The sequence below is a fragment of the Lampris incognitus genome, chromosome 20, assembly GCF_029633865.1.
Source record: "Lampris incognitus isolate fLamInc1 chromosome 20, fLamInc1.hap2, whole genome shotgun sequence".
Classification (NCBI taxonomy): Eukaryota; Metazoa; Chordata; class Actinopteri; order Lampriformes; family Lampridae; genus Lampris; species Lampris incognitus.
This window is the reverse complement of record NC_079230.1, coordinates 20745078-20768613: the sequence shown is the minus strand read 5'-3', so window position 1 is coordinate 20768613 and position 23536 is coordinate 20745078. Positions and strand designations below refer to the sequence as shown.

The 23536-nt window shown below is 45.3% G+C and overlaps 1 protein-coding gene across 1 annotated transcript in view; it reads left to right on the top strand.

Annotated features, from left to right (window-relative positions):
- The first annotated feature begins 5036 nt into the window (after nucleotides 1-5036).
- Nucleotides 5037-23536, top strand: part of LOC130130477 (receptor-type tyrosine-protein phosphatase delta) — a 118301-nt gene continuing 99801 nt past the window's right edge. The window contains exons 1-2 of the mRNA XM_056300186.1: nucleotides 5037-5076; nucleotides 21872-22083. Coding sequence (XP_056156161.1) covers nucleotides 5037-5076; nucleotides 21872-22083 — 252 coding nt within the window. The remainder of the gene's footprint in view (nucleotides 5077-21871; nucleotides 22084-23536) is intronic.

Here is a 23536-nt window from a genome sequence, read left to right as displayed (position 1 = left end):
TTCAACTGCACTTGTCCAGTCCGAATGACATCCCGATGTTGTCACTGTATATCCTGGTAAGGTGGATCAGCAAGTCTATGTCTCGCTCATTCCCTGCATACAGCTTGATGTCATCCATGTATAGGAGGTGGCTGATGATGACTCCACTTCTGAATCTGTGTCCATATCCACTCTGTAATAATCTGAGTGAAGCTGTTCAGGCCTATACATAACAGCAGCAGGGACAGTGCATCACCTTGGTATATGCCACATTTGATGGTTACCTGTGTGATTGTCTTTTAATTGGCCTCCAGTGTTGTTTTCGACTTCCAAATTTAGTTCGTGATGAAGGTTATTAGTGTCCTGTTGGCTTTATAGTACCAAGCCCTCCTGTAACCATGTGTGGGGCATTGAATCGTAGGCTTCCTTGTTGTCAATCCAGGCTGTGCTCAGGTTGGTCTGTCTGGTCTTAGAGTCTTGGGTGACTGCTCTGTCAACCAGTAGCTGATTCTTTGAACCTCTGGTATTGTTCCCAATTCCTTTCTGAGTTTTGCTCATGTATTGACTCATGTGCCCTTCATCATCTTAGCTGCTGTGATGCCTGACAGGATCTTCCATGTTGTGGAGTGGCAGTTTATCGGCCGGCAGTTTGAAGTGTTGTACCCTTGTGGGGATCCTTCATGATTAGTATTGTTCTCCTCTGTGTTAGCCAGACAGGGTGAGACTCTGATGTTAGCACCTGGTTCATTTGTGTCGCCAGGCATTCATGGATAGCTGTTAGCTTCTTCAGCCAGCAGGCGTGAATCATGTCAGGGCCTGGTGCAGCCCAGCTCTTGATGCTCACATACATGGGTGATCATGCACATGCAATTGTATGTAAGCCTACACATATATATATATGTAATCATGCTGACTATGTTGTACACACTCCCACACATAAAAACGCATCTGTGTTATTACACACACACACACAACCCTATATATATATTTGTGTGTGTGTGTGTGATATATATGTGTGTGTGTGTGTGTGTGATATATGTGTGTGTGGAACAGGCTTGTACTGTCTCATAAAGAATTTACTTGAACAACTGCATTTATATATATAACTTAATTAAAAGAAACACTCAACAGTAGGGAAAGTGCCCAACAAATAAGGAGCAAAATAATCCAGTGAGTCAAGTAAATTCTTTGAGTATTTTTATAATGATACATTTATGTATTTATTATATATATATATATATATTTTTTTTTTTTACATCACTTTTTTTTTCTTGTGTGTCATCCTGTACTTGTGGGTGTACACTAACAAAAATGTACAATGGAAACAGAAGCAGCCAAATTAAAAGTAATCAGTAGCATATCGACATCAACATTCTTTTCAAAATGCCCACATATTATTGGCTATCAGTCAAATTAAACCCCCTCCCCTCACTAAATCCCAGTCCACCACTCTGTTTTAATCATATATACTTCAAATTTCGGAAGTGTTTGGTGCTCTAAATACCTCTTCATGGGACCTTTAATGACAGGAATACAAAAGACAAAAATTATTCTAAAGCAGGAAAATATACCAAATATTCACCATCACAGTATATCTTTATGAGGATGACATGGTGGAGAGGGTACCCAAGGAGGAGAGAGTGGTGATTGGAGCGGACTTCAATGGACATGTTGGTGAAGGGAACAAAGCTGATGAGGAGGTGATGGGAAGGTATGGAGTCAAGAAGAGAAATGTGGAAGGACACATGGTGGTCGATTTTGCGAAAAGGATGGAAATGGCTGTGGTGAATACATATTTCAAGAAGAGGGAGGAACACAGGGTGACGTACAAGAGTGGAGGAAAGTGCACACAGGTGGACTATATCTTATGTAGAAGGCGCCATCTAAAAGGGATTGGAGACTGCAAGGTGGTGACAGGGGAGAACGTAGATAGGCAGCATCGGATGGTGGTCTGTAGGATGACTTTGGAGACCAAGAAGAGGAAGCGAGTGAAGACACAGCCGAAGATCAAATGGTGGAAGTTGAAGAAGGAAGACTGTTGTGTGGAGTTCAGGGAGGAGTTAAGACAGGCACTGGGTGGTAGTGAAGAGTTGCCAGATGGCTGGAAAACCACTGCAGAAATAGTGAGGGAGACAGCTAGGAAGGTACTTGGTGTGTCATCAGGACAGAGGAAGGAAGACAAGGAGACTTGGTGGTGGAATGAGGAAGTACAGCAAATTATACAGAGGAAAAGGTTGGCAAAGAAGAAGTGGGATAGTAAGAGAGATGAAGAAAGTAGACAGGAGTACAAGGAGATGCAGCGTAAAGCAAAGAGAGAGGTGGCAAAGGCAAAGGAAAAGGCGTATGGTGAGTTGGATGACAGATTAGACACTAAGGAAGGAGAAAAGGACTTGTACCGATTGGCTAGACAGAGGGACCAAGCTGCAAAGGATGTGCAGCAGGTTAGGGCGATCAAGGATAGAGATGGAAATGTGCTGACAAGCAAGGAGAGTGTGCTAAGAAGGTGGAAGGAATACTTTGAGGGGCTGATGAATGAAGAAAATGAGAGAGAGAGAAGGTTGGATGATGTAGGGATAGTGAATCGGGAAGTTCAGCGGATTAGCAAGGAGGAAGTGAGGGCAGCTATGAAGAGGATGAAGAGTGGAAAGGCAGTTGGTCCTGATGACATACCTGTGGAGGCATGGAGATGTTTAGGAGAGATGGCAGTGGAGTTTTTAACTAGATTGTTTAACACAATCCTGGAAAGTGAGAGGATGTCTGAGGAGTGGAGAATAATCATACTGGTACCGATTTTCAAGAACAAGGGCGATGTGCAGAACTGTAACAACTACAGAGGTATAAAGTTGATCAGCCACAGCATGAAGATTTGGGAAAGAGTAATAGAAGCTAGGTTAAGAGGAGAGGTGACGATCAGCGAGCAGCAGTATGGTTTCATGCCACGAAAGAGCACCACAGATGCGATGTTTGCTTTGAGAATGTTGATTGAGAAGTATAGAGAAGGCCAGAAGGAGTTACACTGTGTCTTTGTAGATTTAGAGAAAGCTTATGACAGAGTACCGAGAGAGGAGGTGTGGTATTGTATGAGGAAGTCAGGAGTTGCAGAGAAGTATGTAGGAGTGGTGCAGGATACGTATGAGGGAAGTGTGACAATGGTGAGGTGTGCGGTTGGAATGACAGATGGGTTCAAGGTGGAGGTGGGATTACATCAAGGATTGGCTCTAAGCCCTTTCTTGTTTGCAATGGTGATGGACAGGTTGACGGACAAGATCAGGCAGGAGTCTCCATGGACGAAGATGTTCGCGGATGACATTGTGATCTGTAGCGAGAGTAGGGTGCAGGTTGAGGAGAGCCTGGAGAGGTTGAGGTATGCACTGGAGAGAAGAGGAATGAAAGTCAGTAGGAGCAAGACAGAATACCTATGCGTGAATGAGAGAAAGGACAGTGGAATGGTCAGGATCCAAGGAGTGGAGGTGACAAAGGCATTTGAGTTTAAATACTTGGGGTCAACTGTCCAAAGTAACGGGGAGTTCAGTAGAGAGGTGAAAAAGAGAGTGCAGGCAGGTTGGAGTGGGTGGAGAAGTGTATCAGGAGTTATTTGCGACAGAAGGGTATCAGCAAGAGTTAAAGGGAAAGTTTACAAGATGGTTGTGAGACCAGCTATGTTATATGGTTTGGAGACAGTGGCACTGACGAAAAGACAGGAGGCGGAGCTGGAGGTGGCAGAGTTGAAGATGCTAAGATTTTCACTGGGAGTAACGAAGAAGGACAGGATTAGGAACGAATATATTAGAGGGACCGCTCAGGTTGGACAGTTTGGAGACAAAACAAGAGAGGCAAGATTGAGATGGCTTGGACATGTGTGGAGGAGAGATGCTGAGTATATTGGGAGAAGGATGCTGAATATGGAGCTGCCAGGGAAGAGGAGAAGAGGAAGGCCAAAGAGGAGGTTTATGGATGTGGTGAGGGAAGACATGCAGGTGGCTGGTGTGACAGAGGAAGACGCAGAAGACAGGAAGAAATGGAAACGGATGATCCGCTGTGGCGACCCCTAACGGGAGCAGCCGAAAGTAGTAGTAGTAGTAGTAGTAGTAGTAGTAGTAGTAGACAGTATATCTTTATGAGACTATCAGCATTTGTAAGAGTATCTACGTTGATGCATAATTCAAGGAATGAAATAATAGGTATCTTCATGTACTGAGCACAAAAAACAATAACAGTTTTACAAAGGGAGAAATCTACATACACTGGGTTTCCACTATTCAGTATGTACACATTTCATATAGATCATACTACATGCTTGATAGTTCCTATTTGGCAAAATGGGTAGCACTAGTGTTGTGTTTTTTTTCTCCTGCCTCCTCACTGAAATCACTCATATGAAAGCACTCGGACAGACTCGACAAGAGGCATTTTCCGGTTTACTTCAGTCCTGCTATTGTGGCTGGCTGTTCTTTCCTACATGGAACTTCTTGCAAGCCAAATCCATCCACCCGGTCACTGAGCTACATCTGTAGAAGATCTGGAAATATTGATTAGGTGATAATTAAAGTGTCCTCCCCAGCATGATATGGATTAATAATTGGCCGCCACTGCCCCCCTGACATTTTTCTGTATTGACTCGATACCATTTGGAGCGGTGCGCCAATAATTATGACGCTTGGCATTCTTCATTTTGTCCCTAATGAGAGCAATCAGTGTCGACTCGACTTTTGCGTAAGAATGAGAGCGGGTAGAAAAAGAGTGAGAGGGAGAGATAGATTTTCTTTCAGGACCCATTACTCACCGCTTTGTTGTTGTTGTTGTTTTTTTCCCAGAATCCTCTTCTCACCGCTTTCTTAATGTAACCAGCAGTTGATCAGAGCATCCGTGTAGCATGGCGAGCTCTGCGACCACCCTCGGATGCAGCTAAGGACTTTTGTCATTTGGCTGAAATCGATGATTACAAGACACAGCCTCATATCGTGTCAGTCCCCAAGCAACAAATGAGGAAACATTTGGACAACATAACCCCATGACTTGCTGTACTATAAATACTATGACGAGAAGGTGGCACGGGCATGGTGCCACCTCACCGCATCAACTTCCTCGATGCCATCTGTGAGTGTTCCTCCTCTGGCATTCTCACCAAGGCCTTTTCTGCATTGTCTTTTCCTTTTTAGTCCCCATTTGCGAGGTTTAATTAGGTTATTTACTCGGACCTCACATCCCGGCGTTTCATTAGAGCGAGCATTAGAGATAGGGTTTCACACAGGGCGGGGGCAGATAAAAAGTTAGGACAAAAGATGATAAATGTCACAAACGGGGACCGGAATGCAATCTGGCCGCCGTGATGCAGAGATGCTCTAATGGCTTCCAGCGAGGAAGGGGGCAGGCACTGTCGAGATGGCAATGTGATAAATGGTGTGGGGAGAGCAGTAAGGACTGTAGGCCAGACAAAAGGAAAAAGAAAGAGTCACGGTGGAAGGGGGGGGGGGCGAAGATGACCACAAAATGGAATCCAATTCGTCTGGATTCGGCTTCCCCTTCTGACAAATACAGTGCGGAAGAGAAAGGGAAGGGAAATTGTATTTCAGAAACGCACGCTATCCCTCAACCACCCCCCACCACCACCACCCCACCCCCTCCACAAACACACTCATGTACACGCACGCACACACATGCACGCACACGTGCACAGACACAGTACCCCACCCCACCCTGTCCTGTGGAATGATTAATGACACCAGCCTCGCCGTACATGCTTCAGAGTAAAAATGCCTGCTCTACAGTCACTGTGGAGAATCCCATTAGAAACATACTTTTTGCACTGTTTACATTATACAGTGTGGGTTTTAAAATGCCTTTAAATGACATATTAATGGCTGAGGACACTGTCTTTGTATTACGGTGTGCACATATTGATATTGCCTTTCTCGTGTCAACTGTCGAACAGTTTCCTCCCTCGCCAAATTGGCCGCCATCGTGCTGTTTTTTGTTTGTTTTTGTTTTTAAAGTAAATTACACTGTTATTTGCCAATGAGTAGTCGAGGACAACGGACAAACAAAGCCTGTCCTAATGAGCAGCATAGCTGACGTCATGCTCAGACGTCAGACAGGTGCCCGGCTGCACGTCTCCTCTGAGTCCCGGCAGACGTGCGATTCTAATGAGGTGCTTTGTTGGTGCGTCGCCCATTTTTCTTGGTGTCAGCTCCTAACCGAGCCTTTCCACTGAATCGCCAAACACACGGAGTCAGCAGCTCCGCGCTCTCTTCCGTTCTTGAACTGTCACGCGATACCCATCTTTATGCCGCGTGTTAGATCGTCTTATCTCGTTCCTCAATGCGGTCGCGTGCTGAACCGCGTGCCAGATCCGGCGCGGCCGTGTGGGGGAGGTGGGTTTCGGTGGTCGGTGGCTGCAGTGGAGGGAAACAGGCAGTTTTCTTGAAATGGGTTGTATCATTAAAAGCAGCTTATTGACTCGAAAAATATACCCCTTGCTCGCTGTAATCCCGAAAGTCAGTGTCATCCAAATAACTGACTTTCAGAGGCATTTTCTTGAAGCCAGAAAAGGGGGGGGGGGGAATCGCGCTTTGCAAGATATATTGGAATATTTATGAGGTCAACAAACAGTAATGCTGAGTCAATGTGACGGCTGCGTATTTAACCTTTAATCTCTGGGAGAGAAGGATGAAGTCCCTACAAATCTAACTGAGCACGCTGTCGCACCTTGAGTACCTTGTGGCATTTCCTTGCAATGTTGGGTGTATGTATTTAAGCCCCTTCCACCTTCGCTTAAACGCTCTCTAAAAAATAAAACAAACAAGAGTTGCAAACATGCATAGGTTTTAAATGTGCATATGTTTTTTTAATTAGTCGTGTTGCGGGGATATTTTTGTCTGTAAGCTAATGCATGAATGATTAATGAGCCTTTTTTGATTGATTTACGGCACGTTGCCAATAGATACTATAAACAAAACGATGGTCCGCCACACACGCTTGTGTGCGGAGGAACGCTTTTAGTGTATTCGCTGCCAGCATTGCACACATGCGCAAAAACACATGGGGTACGCGGGAGTGCCGGATGCATGCGTTCACGCAGATGCGCGCGCACTGAGCTGGCTGACGAGTGAACTAGACCCCATTAAAGCTGGCAAACGTTTGCGCTTGAGGCCGGGGCTTTTGTTTGCCCCCTTTGCTCTGTCAACTGTGGCTCGGTTGGCAGGGGCTGAAAAGAAGAGTAGTGCGACCAACTCTGTCAGTCCGAAAGGCCACATCTCCGGTCCCCAACCGTCCTCTGGCCAGGACAGCCAGCCACACACACACACACACACACACACGGTCCGGAGAACTGACCCTCCGCTCCAAACCACTGCCGATAAACAAACTTCCACCCACTGTCGAACTCCAAGAAGTCCTCTTTGCAGCATTTCCCCCCACAGCTAAACCGTTTGCATGAAACCGTCAGACGGGCGCCATCGGCAGCTCCGTCTTCGCATTTGGCTTCCCTTCTTTCCGTTTTGTTTCCCTGCTTTGGATATGTGTCAGTTGCTTTTCAGATAGCCGTTTTTCTCACGCTGCTGGAAACGAGGATCGGGCTTCAAGCCCTCCTCCCCGTCATCCGCGGCGCTTCTCCTCGCTTGTTCTGTTTTGACAGCCTTCCCGTTCGACACGAGAACAAAGTGGCACATTTCCACTGCCACGGCCGTGCTCGTTTTAATCGCCCTGGTTGTGTTTTTTTTTCTTCAAATGTTTCCGGTGTCAGAGGGATTCAGACTCCTGTTAGCTAATCATGGTACGAATGCAGGACTGTCATAGGATGTGTGATGACTTTCACTGACGCTTCCAACACCAAACCTGTCATTTTGACAAGGTCTGTAGTAATGGGATACAGTGCCGGATGCGTCTTTAGTGTCTGATTATACCTGCAGACGTACACACACTCTCTCTCTCTCTCTCTCTCTCTCTCTCTCTCTCTCTCTCTCTCTCTCTCTCTCTCTCTCTCTCTCTCTCTCTCTCTCTCTCTCTCTCTCTCTCTCTCACTCACTCACTCACTCACTCACACTCTCACCCACTCACTCACACACACACTCTCTCTCTCTCACTCACTCACTCACTCACTCTGTCTCTCACTCTCTCACTCACACACACACACACACACACACACACTCACTCACTCTCTCTCTCTCTCTCACACACCCACACCCACACACACACTTGCATAGCAGAGTCCTCCTCTATATGCCTCTACATCTCCTGCAGGAATAATTTAGACAGTTACAAACGGCTGATCAAAAATGAGTCCCTTGCAAAGCATCTAACGCAGTTCGTTTCACTGGATCATCTTAATTATGTCCCCCGAGGATGGCTGTTTCTTTCTTTTTTCTTTTCTTTTTGGACTCTGTAGTGACACTGGACATGTTTACTTCCAATTGGACGCCTCCTTCCTGCCCCTCATACCACCAACCTTTGTTTGGTTCCCATCTGCAAAGCTCATCAAAGATAGAGACACCCTCACGAGATGAACCATGTGTTTTTTTGGGGGGGGGGTACACAATTGTGAATCAAAGACCCCGGCTTCAATAATGACTTAGCGCATGCGGTTTAGTTGTAGACATCTTAGATGATGCTGAAAATAAAAGAAAAAAATGCTATCCCGGTTTTAAGTCGTCCTATCAGCCTGTCATCTGTTTCACCCAAAATGAGCCAGTTTACAGTGAGCATCTCTTCTCTCACTGCAATTAATGAGGCCTACGCTGTGAAGTTGTGCTTTCTTATCAGTTATTATATTAAAAGTGGCAGTTGAAAGAAGAAACTTTGACCACAGAGAAAATGTTATTAATACCGAGATAATCAGCGTTCATCTAAGGCCATGGATGTCTTTGGTGAGGTCAGGGCTGTAATGAAATCATGCTGCCCAATGAGTTGCCCGGGCTCCCTCGCTACGGCACTGCGATGCTAAACGTCCTCGCATCTTTTCAGCGAATCAATACTGACAACTTTATTTGCATACCTCTCTGCCCTCTCTTTATGCAGTTGTAAAAGGTCACCGCCTGCAACGATCGACCAGTAAAGCCAGCATACTGTATCTGGAGACCATGAGTAAACTCATAAGATCACAAGTGTCATCTCCTCACAGCAAGTACAGAGGAGACACCTAAACCTCTGACGGAAGCTGGCCAAATCCTTTTTAAAAAAAAAAAAAATTAGTTATGCTCTTGGTTTAAAATAAGCAGTTTGCATTTTCCACCATATGTAAGTACAGAACTTACAAAAGCTCAACTTAACACGACGCTAAAATCAGTGCTGAGGTATATTAGTGCTAAACTGAAGCATTGGGTGGTTCGTGTGTGTGTGTGTGTGTGTGTGTGTGTGTGTGTGTGTGTGTGTGCTTGCTTGCTCAGCTATTTTTGTGAGGATCATTTTGAGTTTTTAACCATACGAGTGATGACATTTTGAAAAGTTAGGGCATTTTGGCCAGTCCTCACTTCTCTAAGGGGCTATTCTAGGGTTAAGCCTTGGCTTTAGGGTAATCTACTACTACTACCACTACTACTTTCGGCTGCTCCCGTCAGGGGTCGCCACAGCGGATCATCTGTTTCCATCTCTTCCTGTCCTCTGCATCTTCCTCTGTCACACCTGTCCACCTGTCCTCCCTCACCACATCCATAAACCTCCTCTTTGGCCTTCCTCTTTTCCTCTTCCCTGGCAGCTCCATATTCAGCATCCTTCTCCCAATATACCCAGCATCTCTCCTCCACACATGTCCAAGCCATCTCAATCTTGCCTCTCTTGCTTTGTCTCCAAACCGTCCAGCCTGAGCTGTCCCTCTAATATACTCGTTCCTAATCCTGCCCTTCTTCATCCCTCCCAATGAAAATCTTGGAACTTGGCTTTAGGGTAAAAGTTGCAATTAGGATTTGCAATCACGATTTTCAACATTATCTGTATATATTGTAGAGATAACACTCGACCATAGTGCCAAGCATTGTGCAGAAAAGTGGCCGCCCGTCCGTGAATGTGAAAATGTACTTCCTAGTTTGCCAACAGGCTGCATTGTATAGGAAAATGTGACCAACACTGTTATTTCACTGCTGAATGTAGCGTTATTTTATTTTCTCATACAATGCAATGTTGCAGCAAACCACAAGTTAAGATTTTTTTTTTCATATTCATGCATTGTCCAACAGCAACGTCACCGGCGTGCACAGCTTCAGCGGTGTTTCAGAGAAACACAAGATGACTGCTCGGTATTATGACTGCTAATGGAGCGTTATCCCTACGACGTAATGTTGGAAACCCCGATTGTTTCCTTTTAAGGTCAGGTGTAGAGAAAAACACAGTATCAAAGACCCTGTGAAATGCGCTGGCAGGAGTAAAAAGGGATAACTTAGACCATGTTCTTTTAAATCAGGAAAGAGGGTCCTCACAAGTGTTGGAAAAACAAGTGTGCGTGTGCTGTGTGTGCATGCATGTGTGCATGCATGTTGGTGATTGGAGGAGGTTCCCTTTCCCCTAAATGGAACATAACGCCACAATATAACCATCAAGTATTAGCTGTCCATATAGGTCACTGTGAAGGTTCGTCCTCCATGAACTGTCTTTTCTTCCTCGGTGCTCCTCATGCGACCCTGCGTGGAATTAATAGGCTGTGAAAGGTCACTTTGGTCTCAGGGTGGCTGTTTGTGGTCCCTCCCCTGCATTTGCTCTGCCCTGATGATAAGCTGTTGGTTACAAGGGAGCCGATGGCTTTTTTCCCCCCTCTCTCTCTCCAACAATCATCCATAAAACATTGCCGTTGTTTTTTAAGAGAAAGTCTCAGAAATTGCGAATCGATTGAGTTTTTCATAGATTCTCTGTGGATTGTCCGTTGCGCACACAATGGCTTGGTTCTGACATTCCCCTGCAGAGATGTTATAGATTGGCTTTTAAATGTAGGTTTCTGTAGACTACAACAAGGGGTGTACTGTGTGTTGTTATGGAAAAAAAGGCAGAACTGGAGCACGGTATAATCTAATCAGGAATATGAATTCATCACAGAAGCTCGGTTTTGCAGCGCATTACGCAGTGAACTGAGGAACATTCACAGGACCTCAGAACGGCTGAAAGCGAGCCAGTTGTCATCTAGCAGGATTGCTGCGGCATGAGCTAGCTCGTCTGTAACAGCTTGAGAAAACACAGTGCAGGGAATGTGTCACTACTCATGGCCTGACAACTGGCATCCATCGGAAATGGCTTGGCACTACTTAGCCATAAAATTAGAGTCTGTTTATATATACAATGTCGGATCCCTGGAACAATTTGCTACATAATCCATCTGTGCTCCTACAGAAACAAATATGAGGGAAGCTTTTCCGCTCACTGGTCGAGGGCAAAGACAATTATGTGAAGTTAATGCCGTAAAGGAACGGGACAGGGCCGTGCACAGTTTAATTCCCCCTTCAATGGAACCAGTCAAATATGTTTCATATTTGATTTTCCGTCTCGTTTTTTTTCATCTGCATCGTTTGATTTCCTGCTAAAGGTAGTGGAAAGCCGGTGGCTTTGCAGATTGTCATCCGCGCATCCTGCCATCGTGATCTTCCTTGCGATCTCGCATCGTAAAACTAGAATTACACGTGTGGTAAAGGCATCCGAATCGTGCATAATCTTGTTTACTCACTATCTACATGTGTCATTATATTGGCAGTAAGCCGACATGGCTTAGGAATATTTATCACTTTTGCCATTTGTTGCATCTTTTCAAGTCTGTGCAGCCCCAGCGTGATAACGGTTGGCCATTTTGTGGCGGCACTGCCATTTAATGAATCGTTCCATTGCCTTGTGGATAACAGAATGAACGAATGCAATCCTGTGTTGCTGGCTGCCACAGCCTATCCTATCAGATAATTAACTTCTTTTTGCAAATAGGCTGCACTGACTACCAAACACAGTAAGCCTGCACAATTAGAATTACTTATCTATGTTCTCTCTTTTTTTCCCCCCAGACATTGGAGGGAAAACAAACAAACCAACGAATAAAAACAAATCCAAATTTCATACTTCTTGTCCAACTGGCTTCTCCTCAAACCGTCAGCCCACCGACAGGCCTCCAAATGCAGCATTCATACACAAATCAACCAGTAATGAATGTACAGAGATGAAAATGAAGTCCCACATGGCAGAGAAGGCTCTGCGTTATTTTGCCTCTGTGTTTGACAGTCCCCAGCCCAGATGTTTAGAGTTTCCAGTAGGAGGTCGAGTGTTTCCACCCGGACCCTCCCCGACCTGCTTCAGTCTCTTTTTCAGGGTAGCGCGTCTCTCGTGCCGACAGTGGCACAATTCAGTATTTATGTGCGCCCCCCCATTTGGTTTCCACCGCAAACCGGGGGGGGGACCTGCTTTCATGTGTCTGATTTGCCACAGCAGCGATTCGGGTTTTCCTCGTTTAAAAGAAGAGAAAAACAAGCTTTGGAGGCCATTTGAACAAAGCCATCTGTTTAAGTGGGCTGTTTTATTAAGTGACAAACAGGATCCCTCTACCTTGCTAATGTGTCACTTGGGAGTTGGTGTGTCTGGGAGAGAGAGAGAGAGTACAGGCTTACTTCTGCAAACATTGAGTCATCGGAAAAGACCACACCGTCAGCGTAGCCGTCGTCGTACGACTTGAAGGTTCTCGCTTTTATGAATCAACAACAAAGATAATTGGAAAAGAGACCCCTTTCATTTACCGCCTTTCCCTTGAGACATGGTGCGACTTTGGTGAGGCACGCGCTAAGCCGCTCAGCGACACTCCCATAAATAAACTCCTTTATATTTATTTGATGGAACCTTCCGGGAGTTTTCCATTGTCGACTTCGGAGAGAAAAAAAAGCCCCCCTCCCCCCATTCATTAATGCCATTCTCCCATTTGCAGCGTTTCCTAGGTCCAGCTGGAGTATACTCACATATAACCGTGTGTGTGTGAGACTCTGAACATGTGGACTTTGAGATGCACTCGTGCCTTTTAGTGCCCCCCCCCGGTTACCCACCATCTTTTCAGAGAATCTCCCAGTGCACTGAATGAGGGACGATGGCATTAGCCATTCTTTTTGAAGCCATTTCTGTTGTCGGTGCAAAGTGCCCTTACCCCTGCAGCCTGGAGCTCAGAGCTAGCATAGCAGCTAGCATAGCAGATAACATAGAAGTGTCACTTAGCATAAGGAATACCTAGGCGGTATATAGACATGGTCTGGGATGTAGGGCCCTACTGAATGTCATTTTAATTTTGTAAACAGAAACTAAATGAGAGAATATAATCATTGTGCAGGCAGCAACACAGACAATATTTACATGTTTGTGCAAGGTCATATATGTACATATATGCACACTCAGACATGCAATATATTGATGTACTTAGAATACTTCAATACACGTTTATAGTGCTTTGTAGCCGTTACAGCTGAACTTCGTGTTTGGTTATGGTGTGGAAATATGTGATTTGATTTTTCATGTATTATTCTGATTCAGACGAATTATTTCATTGAGTTTTGTGAGCGTTGTTTGTTTTATATGATATTTCTAATTAGATGGCGCTGTAGTTAGGTGGAGATGTGGTTCCCTGTGAGCCATACCTTCTAACAGAGGTGTGTGTGGGCAAGTTGACCTTAGTATAGTACAATAACCAAATCTTTGAACCAAAATTAAATAAGTAGAATAATTAAAATGTGTCTGTATAATAATTAAATATTTGTTTAATTTGTTTCAGAGGAGTACAGTGAACTTTCAAATTGAGAAACTATATTTTATGCCATTACACCCCAGAATTTGATCCTACAGTATATTCAGTATTGTTAATCATATACCTTTACCTTTATCTGTAGTCTCCTAAATCTTGTATTGTGTCAGTTAGCAGTGCACCGAGTCCTCTGCCAGCTAATGTGAAAACTCACATGGCAATCAAACTGAATCTATTTCCAATTCTAAAACTAATTCTGATTAAAAATACACATTTGGTAGTTTACACTGCCTTAGCAGGCGTGTTATGAGGATCTTAACCCGCTTAATCCGGGGAGTGATTGAATGGTTTGCACACATGATGCACATGCATCCCCGGTTTCCATAAGTAGCCTAAATATATAGGGGTGCTATAAGCTTTACCCTCCATGTATTTTATGAAATTAGTTTTACATTATGAGGGTTATGCATTTTGCTTAGAGAGCACATTTAGGCCGCTGGGAAGGGGGAAGCCATGCGGGAGAGGGCTGGTATTATGAAGTTCATTATGTGTGACAAGCAGCCCAATATTGATGGAAGAACGGGTCCCTGTCACCGCACTGCATTAAAACCTCCACAGCAAATTAATGTACTATTCCTGATCCAGTAATTAACAATCATTCTGGGGCCATATCCCTTTTCAAGTAATCGCTAATTGCAATAAGAATTTCAGTTTCCATTTAAGGCAAGATTACCGATGAGCATGCAATGCAAATCAGCGAGCAGTTCCAATTAAGCCCCACTTCCTTTCCTTCCCTTTCTCTCTGCCCGGGCCCTTTGTTAGTATACACAATGTGGAGTTTGTTTCCTCGCCCAAAACAAAAGACAAGTTTTTTTTTATCACAATGCTGCAGATAGAGAGCTGTTTTGTGCCCATAGAAAATGGGTTTGCAGCCAAGTGGATTGTGTACAAGCTGGTTTGTCAGTTTTTACTCTCATTTTATGTGGCGTGTGTGTATGTGTGTTTTCATTTAACTTTGCTCATGAGGACCATATCGCTTCATAAGGATGTTAAAATCATAAACCACCTACCTATTGAAGGATTTTTTTTTGGCCCCACGAGGCAAAGGATTATTTCTAGGCTGGGAGTTTGGTTTACAGCTAGTTGGAGTTATGGCTAGGCTTAGATCCAGTAACACAATAAGGCATTTGAATTAGACTCAGGGTAAAGGTTAGGGGTTAAAATGAGGTTTATTTTTTTATTTTTTGCAGTGGGGGGGGGTCTGTTTTGGTTCAGCGTAGGGTTAAGGTTAAGATTGTGGTATGGAGGGCAATGGGATTTTGACAGGAATATAAATGTGTGTGCGTGTGCATGCATGGGTGTGAGTGTGCATGGGTGCCTGCCTTACTGCAACCTGTATTTGCTTCCTTATAAAAGGGATGAGATGTGTAGCACAGTGTAGACAACAAAGTATTCCACAGAGAGGAAAGAGCTTCATAGAACCGGCATATGCCCTCATTTACAGTCATGCTCACACTCACGCTTATGGAACTGATGACCTTTTGGATTCCTATATCATGATAATAAGGCTGCTGATATTGACTTTCAGAGCACTGAAAGGATTACTAAGAGTGCCATTGGGTACATGTCACATGCATCACTTTTGCCCTCTTCAAACCATTAAGCACTCCTCCTAGTCCATTTTAGCTCAATGGATGTCATCATGACAATTAATCAATATTCCAAAATTGATATGCTGCAGCTACATCATGTCAAATGAGGTTAGTGGTTTATTTAAATGCGCGTTTTTTTCTCTTTTTTTTTTTCATCCGCATGTCCAAAATGGAGCGGGGTATTTGTCAGGCTGCCACCCGATGTGTTAGGATTAATTACAGCCCTCCACAACCCCACCTCACCCTGTAACTTGAAGATTCAGAGAGGAAATGGGCCCTTTCATGCAAATGAAATTGAATGTGTCAGTCAGTATAATTGTAAGAACCGAGTCGTCTTGGGCTGGTGTCTGTGCAGAGTTGAGGTTCCGACTAAAACTAGTTTTATTAGTCCTCATCATCCTGCTCTTTGAATCAATGCTCTTTCATAGCTTGGCACATCAAACTTTTTGTCCATGACTGAGTCGTGACGACTTGAAAAAAAAATTTTTTTTTTGGTCGCCATTTTGAATGAAACCGGACTCTGGTCTTTCTGAGCAGGGTATTTAAAGGCAATGTTTGGCTGTGTACTACAAGCCAGTATCAAACAAACTGGTAATGAATGCGGAGGAGGGAGATTCTCTGAGCACAAAGCATCCCTTGAAGTGGTTCGGACTAAAAATAAAACACGTTATTATTAGGCCAAGAGAAGCGGCTCCTGGTTTGTTTTTTTTTAACTTGCACACACCACATTAGCTAGATACTGTGGCCACGCTCTGCAACAGGTACTTATACTGTACCTCACCTCGTTCTCCACAGAGGAAGTACTTCCCCTCCTCCTCCACAGAGGAAGTACCTCACCTCCTTCTCCACAAAGGAAGTACCTCACCTCCTTCTCCACAGAGGAAGTACTTTACCTCCTTCTCCACAGAGGAATTACTTCACCTCCTTCTCCACAGAGCATGTACCTCACTTCCTTCTCCACTGTGGAAGTACTTCACATCCTTCTCCACAGAGGAAATACCTCACCTCCTTCTCCACAGAGGAAGTACTTCACCTCCTTCTCCACAGAGGAAGTACCTCACCTCCTTCTCCACAGAGGAAGTACCTCATCTCCTTCTCCACAGAGGAAGTACTTCACCTCCTTCTCCACAGAGGAAGTACCCCACCTCTTTCTCCACAGAGGAAGTGTTTCACCTCCTTCTCCACAGAGGAAGAGGAACTGATCGATTCAGGCCTGTTTAAATGCCTAACCAAACACCAACTCTGCTGAAGTCTCTCACTTTTTGGATTTATCTTGAGATAATGGGCTTTCTAGAGAGCCAGAAGCTGATTTCCCCAGCTGCAATGACCAGCTCTGTACAAAGACTGGCCCAATGTGCCAGTGGCATTTTAGGTTAATCTTCCGTAATTCTCTATGTCAGATCTTGATCCAAACTTTCGTAGCCAGCAGTATCCGATTTATGCATCAGACTAGTTTATTAGAAACAGGATGACGGGGCTGAAATGGGACTACTGTGACTTAGGTGTTAATGACAGTTTATATTGGATACTAAAATATCAGCAATGGATGTCACTTTTATTTTGGTTTTGGGAATCCACATCCAGGCCGCCCACCTAGTTTAAGCGATCCAAAAAAATGTACAATGGACATTCGGGTAGCGTAGTGGTCTATTCCGTTGCCTACCAACACGGGGATCGCTGGTTCGAATCCTTGTGTTACCTCCGGCTTGGTTGGGTGTCCCTACAGACACAATGACCGTGTCTGCGGGTGGGAAGCCGGATGTGGGTATGTGTCCTGGTCACTGCAGTAGCGCCTCCTCTCGTCGGTCGGGGCGCTACATCCTCACTGTCAGGTGAAAAGAAGCAGTTGGCAACTCCACATGTATCAGCTCGGCAGAGGGGGTGGAGCAGCGACCGGGACAGCTCCGAAGAGTGGGGTAATTGACCAAGTACAATTGGGGAGAAAAATGGGGGGGGGTACATTTCCAGTCATGAACCCGGCCTTCCCCCCCACAGCCCCCGTGGCCATTAGCGATCCTAAGAGCTGCAGAAGCTTTCAGTCGCCAGATTATTAATACGCCGTCCGTCTATGTTGAAAGTGAAAAAACGGGAGTCGGACAATGCTCTGATGTGCTGCCTCCTGTTTCGGTGATGTTGAATATGAACAAGGTTGCATAATGACCCAGAGGGAGGGCGGGCAAAGGTTCACTTCACTAACCTTTTCAGCATGTGTCAGGCTTTACACTTTTCATTTGTTTGCTTGCGACAGCTTAGCGGCGGATTACCAGGCGCCCAGCCACTGTATTAATTCAGGTAGATCATGGCTGCCCCTCAAAGGAGACACAAACATGCAGTGGAGGGAAAACCAGCATGTCACCGCCTTCACGTCACTATCACCTATTTACCGTTTTGTCATTCGAAATCAGTTTACCTTCCTCCAGTCTGATTTTTAATAGTCATAAGCTTTCACCCACTACATGGTTGAATAGCGCCGGTAAGCGATAATGAGAATTGTTGAAACAATTGCAATATATAAATGCAAAGGCACTGAAATATCTGCCTGCTTTGTTTTTGTTGTTTTTTTTAAAGGAACCTATAAAATCCATCTTGTGTTTATTAGATTTGTCCGTTGAACGCTTCCCCTTGGTTGCACTCTATATATTTAATTTCTGAGTGGGAAACACCTTTCAAAGCCGCGACAAGATTCGCAGAAAACTAAGGTTTCAATCAGGGTCCGTCTACCCGATAACCCGCATGGCGCCAAACGAGGAGACTTCCAAAATGGACGTTTGTCAGAGACCTAAAATGGGGGGTGTGATGGGGATATCAGCAGCCGTGTCTGCGAAAACACCATTACCGCCGTGTCACGCCTCAATCACTCCCCATTGTGAGATGACCGAACCCTCCCACACACGCATCCCACCCCCACCCCCCAACACTCACCTCCGCCGCTGATCTCCTGTATGTGTCGTTGTAGTCTATCACAGCCGGCGCGGGAAGACGCACTGAGTCGTAATGGATGGCCCCGGAGCGAAAAACAGCCCCAACAGCATATCAATTACCCATCAGCCCCTCCTTGGCTAGATGCCAATGCCGCCACTCCCCAGCCCAACTCAATAAGATAAGGTCCAAATGCAGATATAATGGCACCTTCTTTTTTCTCTCTCGCCACGAACAAATTACACAGCGTCAACTCCACTGCACACCTGTCCAATCTGTCAGCGTCGGTGATAGCAAGGGAAAGAGAGAGAGAGAGAGAGAGATTTGGAGAGGCATGTAGGACCGCGTCGCGCTCAGGTGGGTTTCCAGGACTCATTTGCCCAGCGGAAGCCCAGCTGCCCGCCTGTTTGTGCACCCGCCCTTTTGATTGCCGACCACGCCGTCTTGTGTGTCACCTCTCCGCGAATCCTGCAGGTTAATTTGCCCCCTCGCGCTCGGTGCCGCAGGGCAGTACAATCTGGGAGGGTAAAATCAGTTTGCAAAATGCCACACACACACACACACACACACACACACACAACCCCGCAGACACTCAGCTAGTCTCACACGCACTTATCACAGACACACACACACACAACACAAATGAGGTGATTCAGACGGCTGGCATTATTGCAGCTGTGTGGCCCCTAATGGCCTGCTGAAGTGATTGATAAAAGCAGAACAGTTGCTCCACGGGGGGACAGATGGAGTTGCACCTCCCACTGAACCTGCATGGCTCTCAGGCTTCGGGAGGAAATATTAGCGGGGGAGGGGAGGGGGGTTTGGGAGAGGTGGAGGTGGTGGTGGGGGTATCGGCCACAGCTCCATCGTGTGGTCTTGATCATGGCTAATGTCAAGGAATGATCCCACAAAAACATAAGCAGCTCTGGTTGAACTTACCTCCCTGGATGAATGAATTAATAAATTACTCTCCTGCATCTCTGATCCCGCTTCGTTGTAACATCTACATCAACACACGAGCAGGGACTGAATTCTTTGCTCTCTCTCCAAATTAGACAAAACCAAAGATAAACAAGGGAGCAATCAGTTCGTGTAATCAAAGCAAATAGAAACGGCGGTTGTTATAGCTGACAAAGGGAAACGTCTGGATTAAATATGGCAGATAAACCACAATTGTGTAAATCTAAGCAGGGTTACCAACGTTGCACACACCTTCCTAAAGATCAGAGCCTGAACAAGCTATTTTTGAGACAAATTTTTGAGATGTTGATGTCCATATGGTGGCCAGACAAAGAAAACACTGTTCCCCCCGTCTATTATGTCCCCCTCAATTCCTTGCATTTTTAGCATTTCTTTCCTCATTGGCTTTACACTTGACTTGCCATGCTGAATCGAGGGACCAATTAGGGCCTCCAGCGCAAGAGCTCACGCCGCCAATCTGAGGATTGCGAGGGCCCTGTCAAGTGTGTGCCTCATTTGCACAGGACACAACCTTGATGCCAGCGAGGTAGATTTCCAGGGGTTTCGGCGGTGTGTGCGCTAGCGGTGCGTTCTCCACAAACCCGTTTAAATGTCTGCAGCGTCAGCCTTGACAGTCGCCGAAAATGTGACGCTTACTTACTGTGATACAAATGGAGTCTGTCTGAGTAAAGGATTTCAGCTTCTTATTTAGCATAGCCCAGTGTTACCATACATGAGCAGACAGGGAGGGGAAGAGAGCGTGCGAGACACAAATCCATGAGCATCAGTCAGCACCAGCCTTCTGTTTCTCTGTAATGGTTTGGGAAATGGTGGCCCCTCATTAGACAGATTGAGGGGCCAGGAGTTTCATGTCTGCGAGAACAGCACACACATATTTAGACAATGCATTGTAAATGGACTTGCCGAGATGAATGGCCTTGAGTGTTGAATGAAATGGGGAGGGAAGCGTTCCTCTGTTTTTGTACTTATATTCCTTTTATTATCCTCTCTTTTTTTATTTTTGGTGTGTGTGTGTGTGTGTGTGTGCTGACGGTGCTGAAATGTATTCACTTATTTTCCTCTTGGTAATAAACACATTAGATACTCTAAACTTTGTATCTGGTTAATTAGTTACATCCAGCATGATGGAAACACTTGGTTACAGTAACTTATCATAACAGTAACATCAGTGATACGGAATATAAGCATAATTTTTGCTGCCAAAAGTTGGGGTATTGTTTTTCATAGCAGTTTGCAGAGTTGACTCTAGCAATTTATTTTAATCTAAGCACTTAAAGTTTGCTGGAGTTGAGCATATTTCCCTATTTCATCTTCCAGTTGTTTTTTTTTTTAGATTTGCAAGAACCAAATCTATTGCCGGGGGGGGGGGTGTGTGCAATGGCCCTGTGCAAACTTGACGTGCGAGGCCCTGCTCATTGGCATGCATACGCGTGATTCACGGTCACACGCACATAGCTATTCTAGTTTTACTGCACGCATAAGCTCGGTGCAGTACAGTTATAACAAGTAGAATAATATAACAAGTAGAATAATACAGCAGCGTCGTGCATGTAGTCTCAACTTTTTGTAGTTACAGTCGCCTGTAAAACCATTGGCTTTACATCATCAAGTCAGCTCAGCTGTCACTTTATTCTGGCATGTTGAAGCATGACAGTATGTCACGATTCAATATTTCAGGTCTATAGTCTACATTTCAGTCAGATTTTAGATCATTTTTCAGACCGGTCATTACATGTAGCCCGCGGTCACAGTCACATACACCTGCTAGCTTTGGACACCTACTCAGCCACCACATCTCTGGAAGTGTTGACAGATTTATCCGGCGATCCTCGCAGTGACTTATAAATTCTTCCTTCTTGGCATCCAGGTGGTGTAGCGGTCTATTCCGTTGCCTACAAAACACGGGGATCACCGGTTCGAATCCCTGTGTTACCTCCAGCTTGGTGGGGCGTCCCTACAGACACAATTAGCCGTGTCTGTGGGTGGGAAGCCGGATGTGGGTTTGTGTTCTGGCTGCTGCACTAGCGCCTCCTTTGGTTGATCAGGGTGTCTGTTGAGGGGGGGGGGGCACTATGCAACGATGCAATATCAAAAATGGAAAAAAAAAACCTGAATAATTTGCCAGTTTTTTTGGTGTGACCTCCACTGTGCATAATGCCATTTAAACATAATAATTTCCTTTTAGAGGCATGTTGGGTCAAGAACAGTTATAAAAAAAATGTATATATATATTAAAAAAAAATCAGGATTGCAGGCCGGGCGTGAGGCCCTGCGCGGTCGCACACTTTGCACAGGCCATGCGACGGTTCTGGCAAGAATAATACATTTCTTCTTCCCTTAGCCAAGAAGTCATTCCTAAAATGTGGTCTGGGTAGCTTTGTGAATTGTTTCTTGGAAGAACATTCTGGACAAAGATTATAGCCCTATTAAAAATTACTTTCAGGAGTAGGATAAAATTCTTTGTGTATACCAGCCAATGCAAATTCCCTTTACTCTTGATTCCAGCCACTGATCATCAGTTTCCCCCCGCGCTATAAGGACAGTACAATGTCTTGTCTCGTCCTGCAAAGACAATCCTCTTAACGAACCACACGCAGAAATCTGCAACTGCTATTTCCTGGTGTGTTGGGTGTGATAAGAAAGATAAATCTCTGTCTGTGCTGCTTAGCATGCTCACTAACTATTTTTGTTATCCCCCCCCTCTCTCTCTCTCTCTCTCTCTCTCTCTCTTCAGCACCACCAAAGTTTTTAAGAACCCCCAATGATCAAACGGGCGTGCAAGGAGGCGTGGCGTCCTTCATCTGCCAAGCTATGGGAGATCCGCGGCCAAAGATTGTGTGGAACAAGAAGGGGAAGAAAGTCAGCAACCAGAGATTTGAGGTATTAGGTCTATTGTTCTGATGTAAAATGCTCGACAAAAATGGGAATGCCTCTGCCATGCTTCTGGCTGCCCCCCCATCCCCCCCCCCCCATCGCCTCATCCATCCCACCTCCTCCTTCACTGCACTTGCCTTTAACGCCCCTACTTGCCACCACGCATTAGCAGGCTCTAATGACCACGTAGGCCAGGCTTTTAAACATGCACGAATTTTAATGAGCAAGAATACAAAGATCTGGGGACAGATTTGTAATTAGCAGAAAGACAAGAAAAGAGACATTTGGACAGAAGAAAGGAGAGGGGAGAAAAAAAATCGGCGGTGTGACTCGGATGACTACAGAAGCGTCGGGCCATACCTGCTGGTCTTATGCAAAGTGAAAGGGAAAGTAGCTCTTTTGCTCCCAGAGATCCTTTTGCTTTGTGGCAATTTCATCTAAAAGCATGTCCTGCCCTGCCCCTTTTTCGGCTGAAGCTTTTATTTCTGGTCAGCTATAATCTGCGCTTGTGCTCAATACCCATGAGAAATAACACATCATCGCAGAACACTGATAAGATTTCTATTAATTTCTGTGTCACTCCCAGGGACTCTCGGAGTGTCGCTTTTTTAACCGCTCTTTATGCTATATTTGCTTTTTTTTCCCCCTGCAGCAGTAGCTGCAGTATCTTAACGGGGCTTTGGAAGCCCCCTACCCCACCCCACCCCATTACCCCTGGTCTTTGCATCTCACGCCCACAGAAAATCTAATCTTATCAACGTTTATCGCGTTTGCATTGCTCGATGCGCAGAATGCTAACGCGCTGGTTTTGTTGCTTCAAAGGGCTTGCCGGCTGCTGCCACCCCACTCCCATCCACCCGTGCACCGCCACCTCATCTCCTAACAAAACCCCATTTCCTTCCCAGATGTCTTGCAACTGCCCCCCCCCCTTGTTTTCTCTCTTGCGGCTTTAACTAAGAGAAGGGGGGCACTTATGTTGCCGTCACCTACTGCCAGCTTGAATGCCAAACGCTCCCGCAGCTTCGCCAATGAGACGTTGAAGTGCATTGTGAACTAACAGATGCTCAGATACACTGTGAATCGTGCAAATGTCTACAGGCCTCTATGAGTGTGTGTGTGCGTGTGTGTGTGTGTTTGTGTGTGTGTGTGAGTGTGTGAAACAGAGGTCTCAGGCCTGTCTTTATTGCTTAAAAGAGATTGAGTTATGGCACAGGGCTTTCTAAAATCAGTGAGTATATGACACGTGGCATGCAAAAGTAGCCGTACGAGCTACAAAAGACACCTGTCTGTGAGCATTCTGTGTGTCGTCTGTCCAATACAGTCCAGTCGGTCCTGTCTCTCGTACCACTATCCCACCTCATGGTCCGACAAATGTCCGTAAACGTTTCCCAAGCCACATGTAGTAACTGTCTGTGCTTGTTTCTGTCGCATTGACACAACTTGATGTGTTACATTTTTC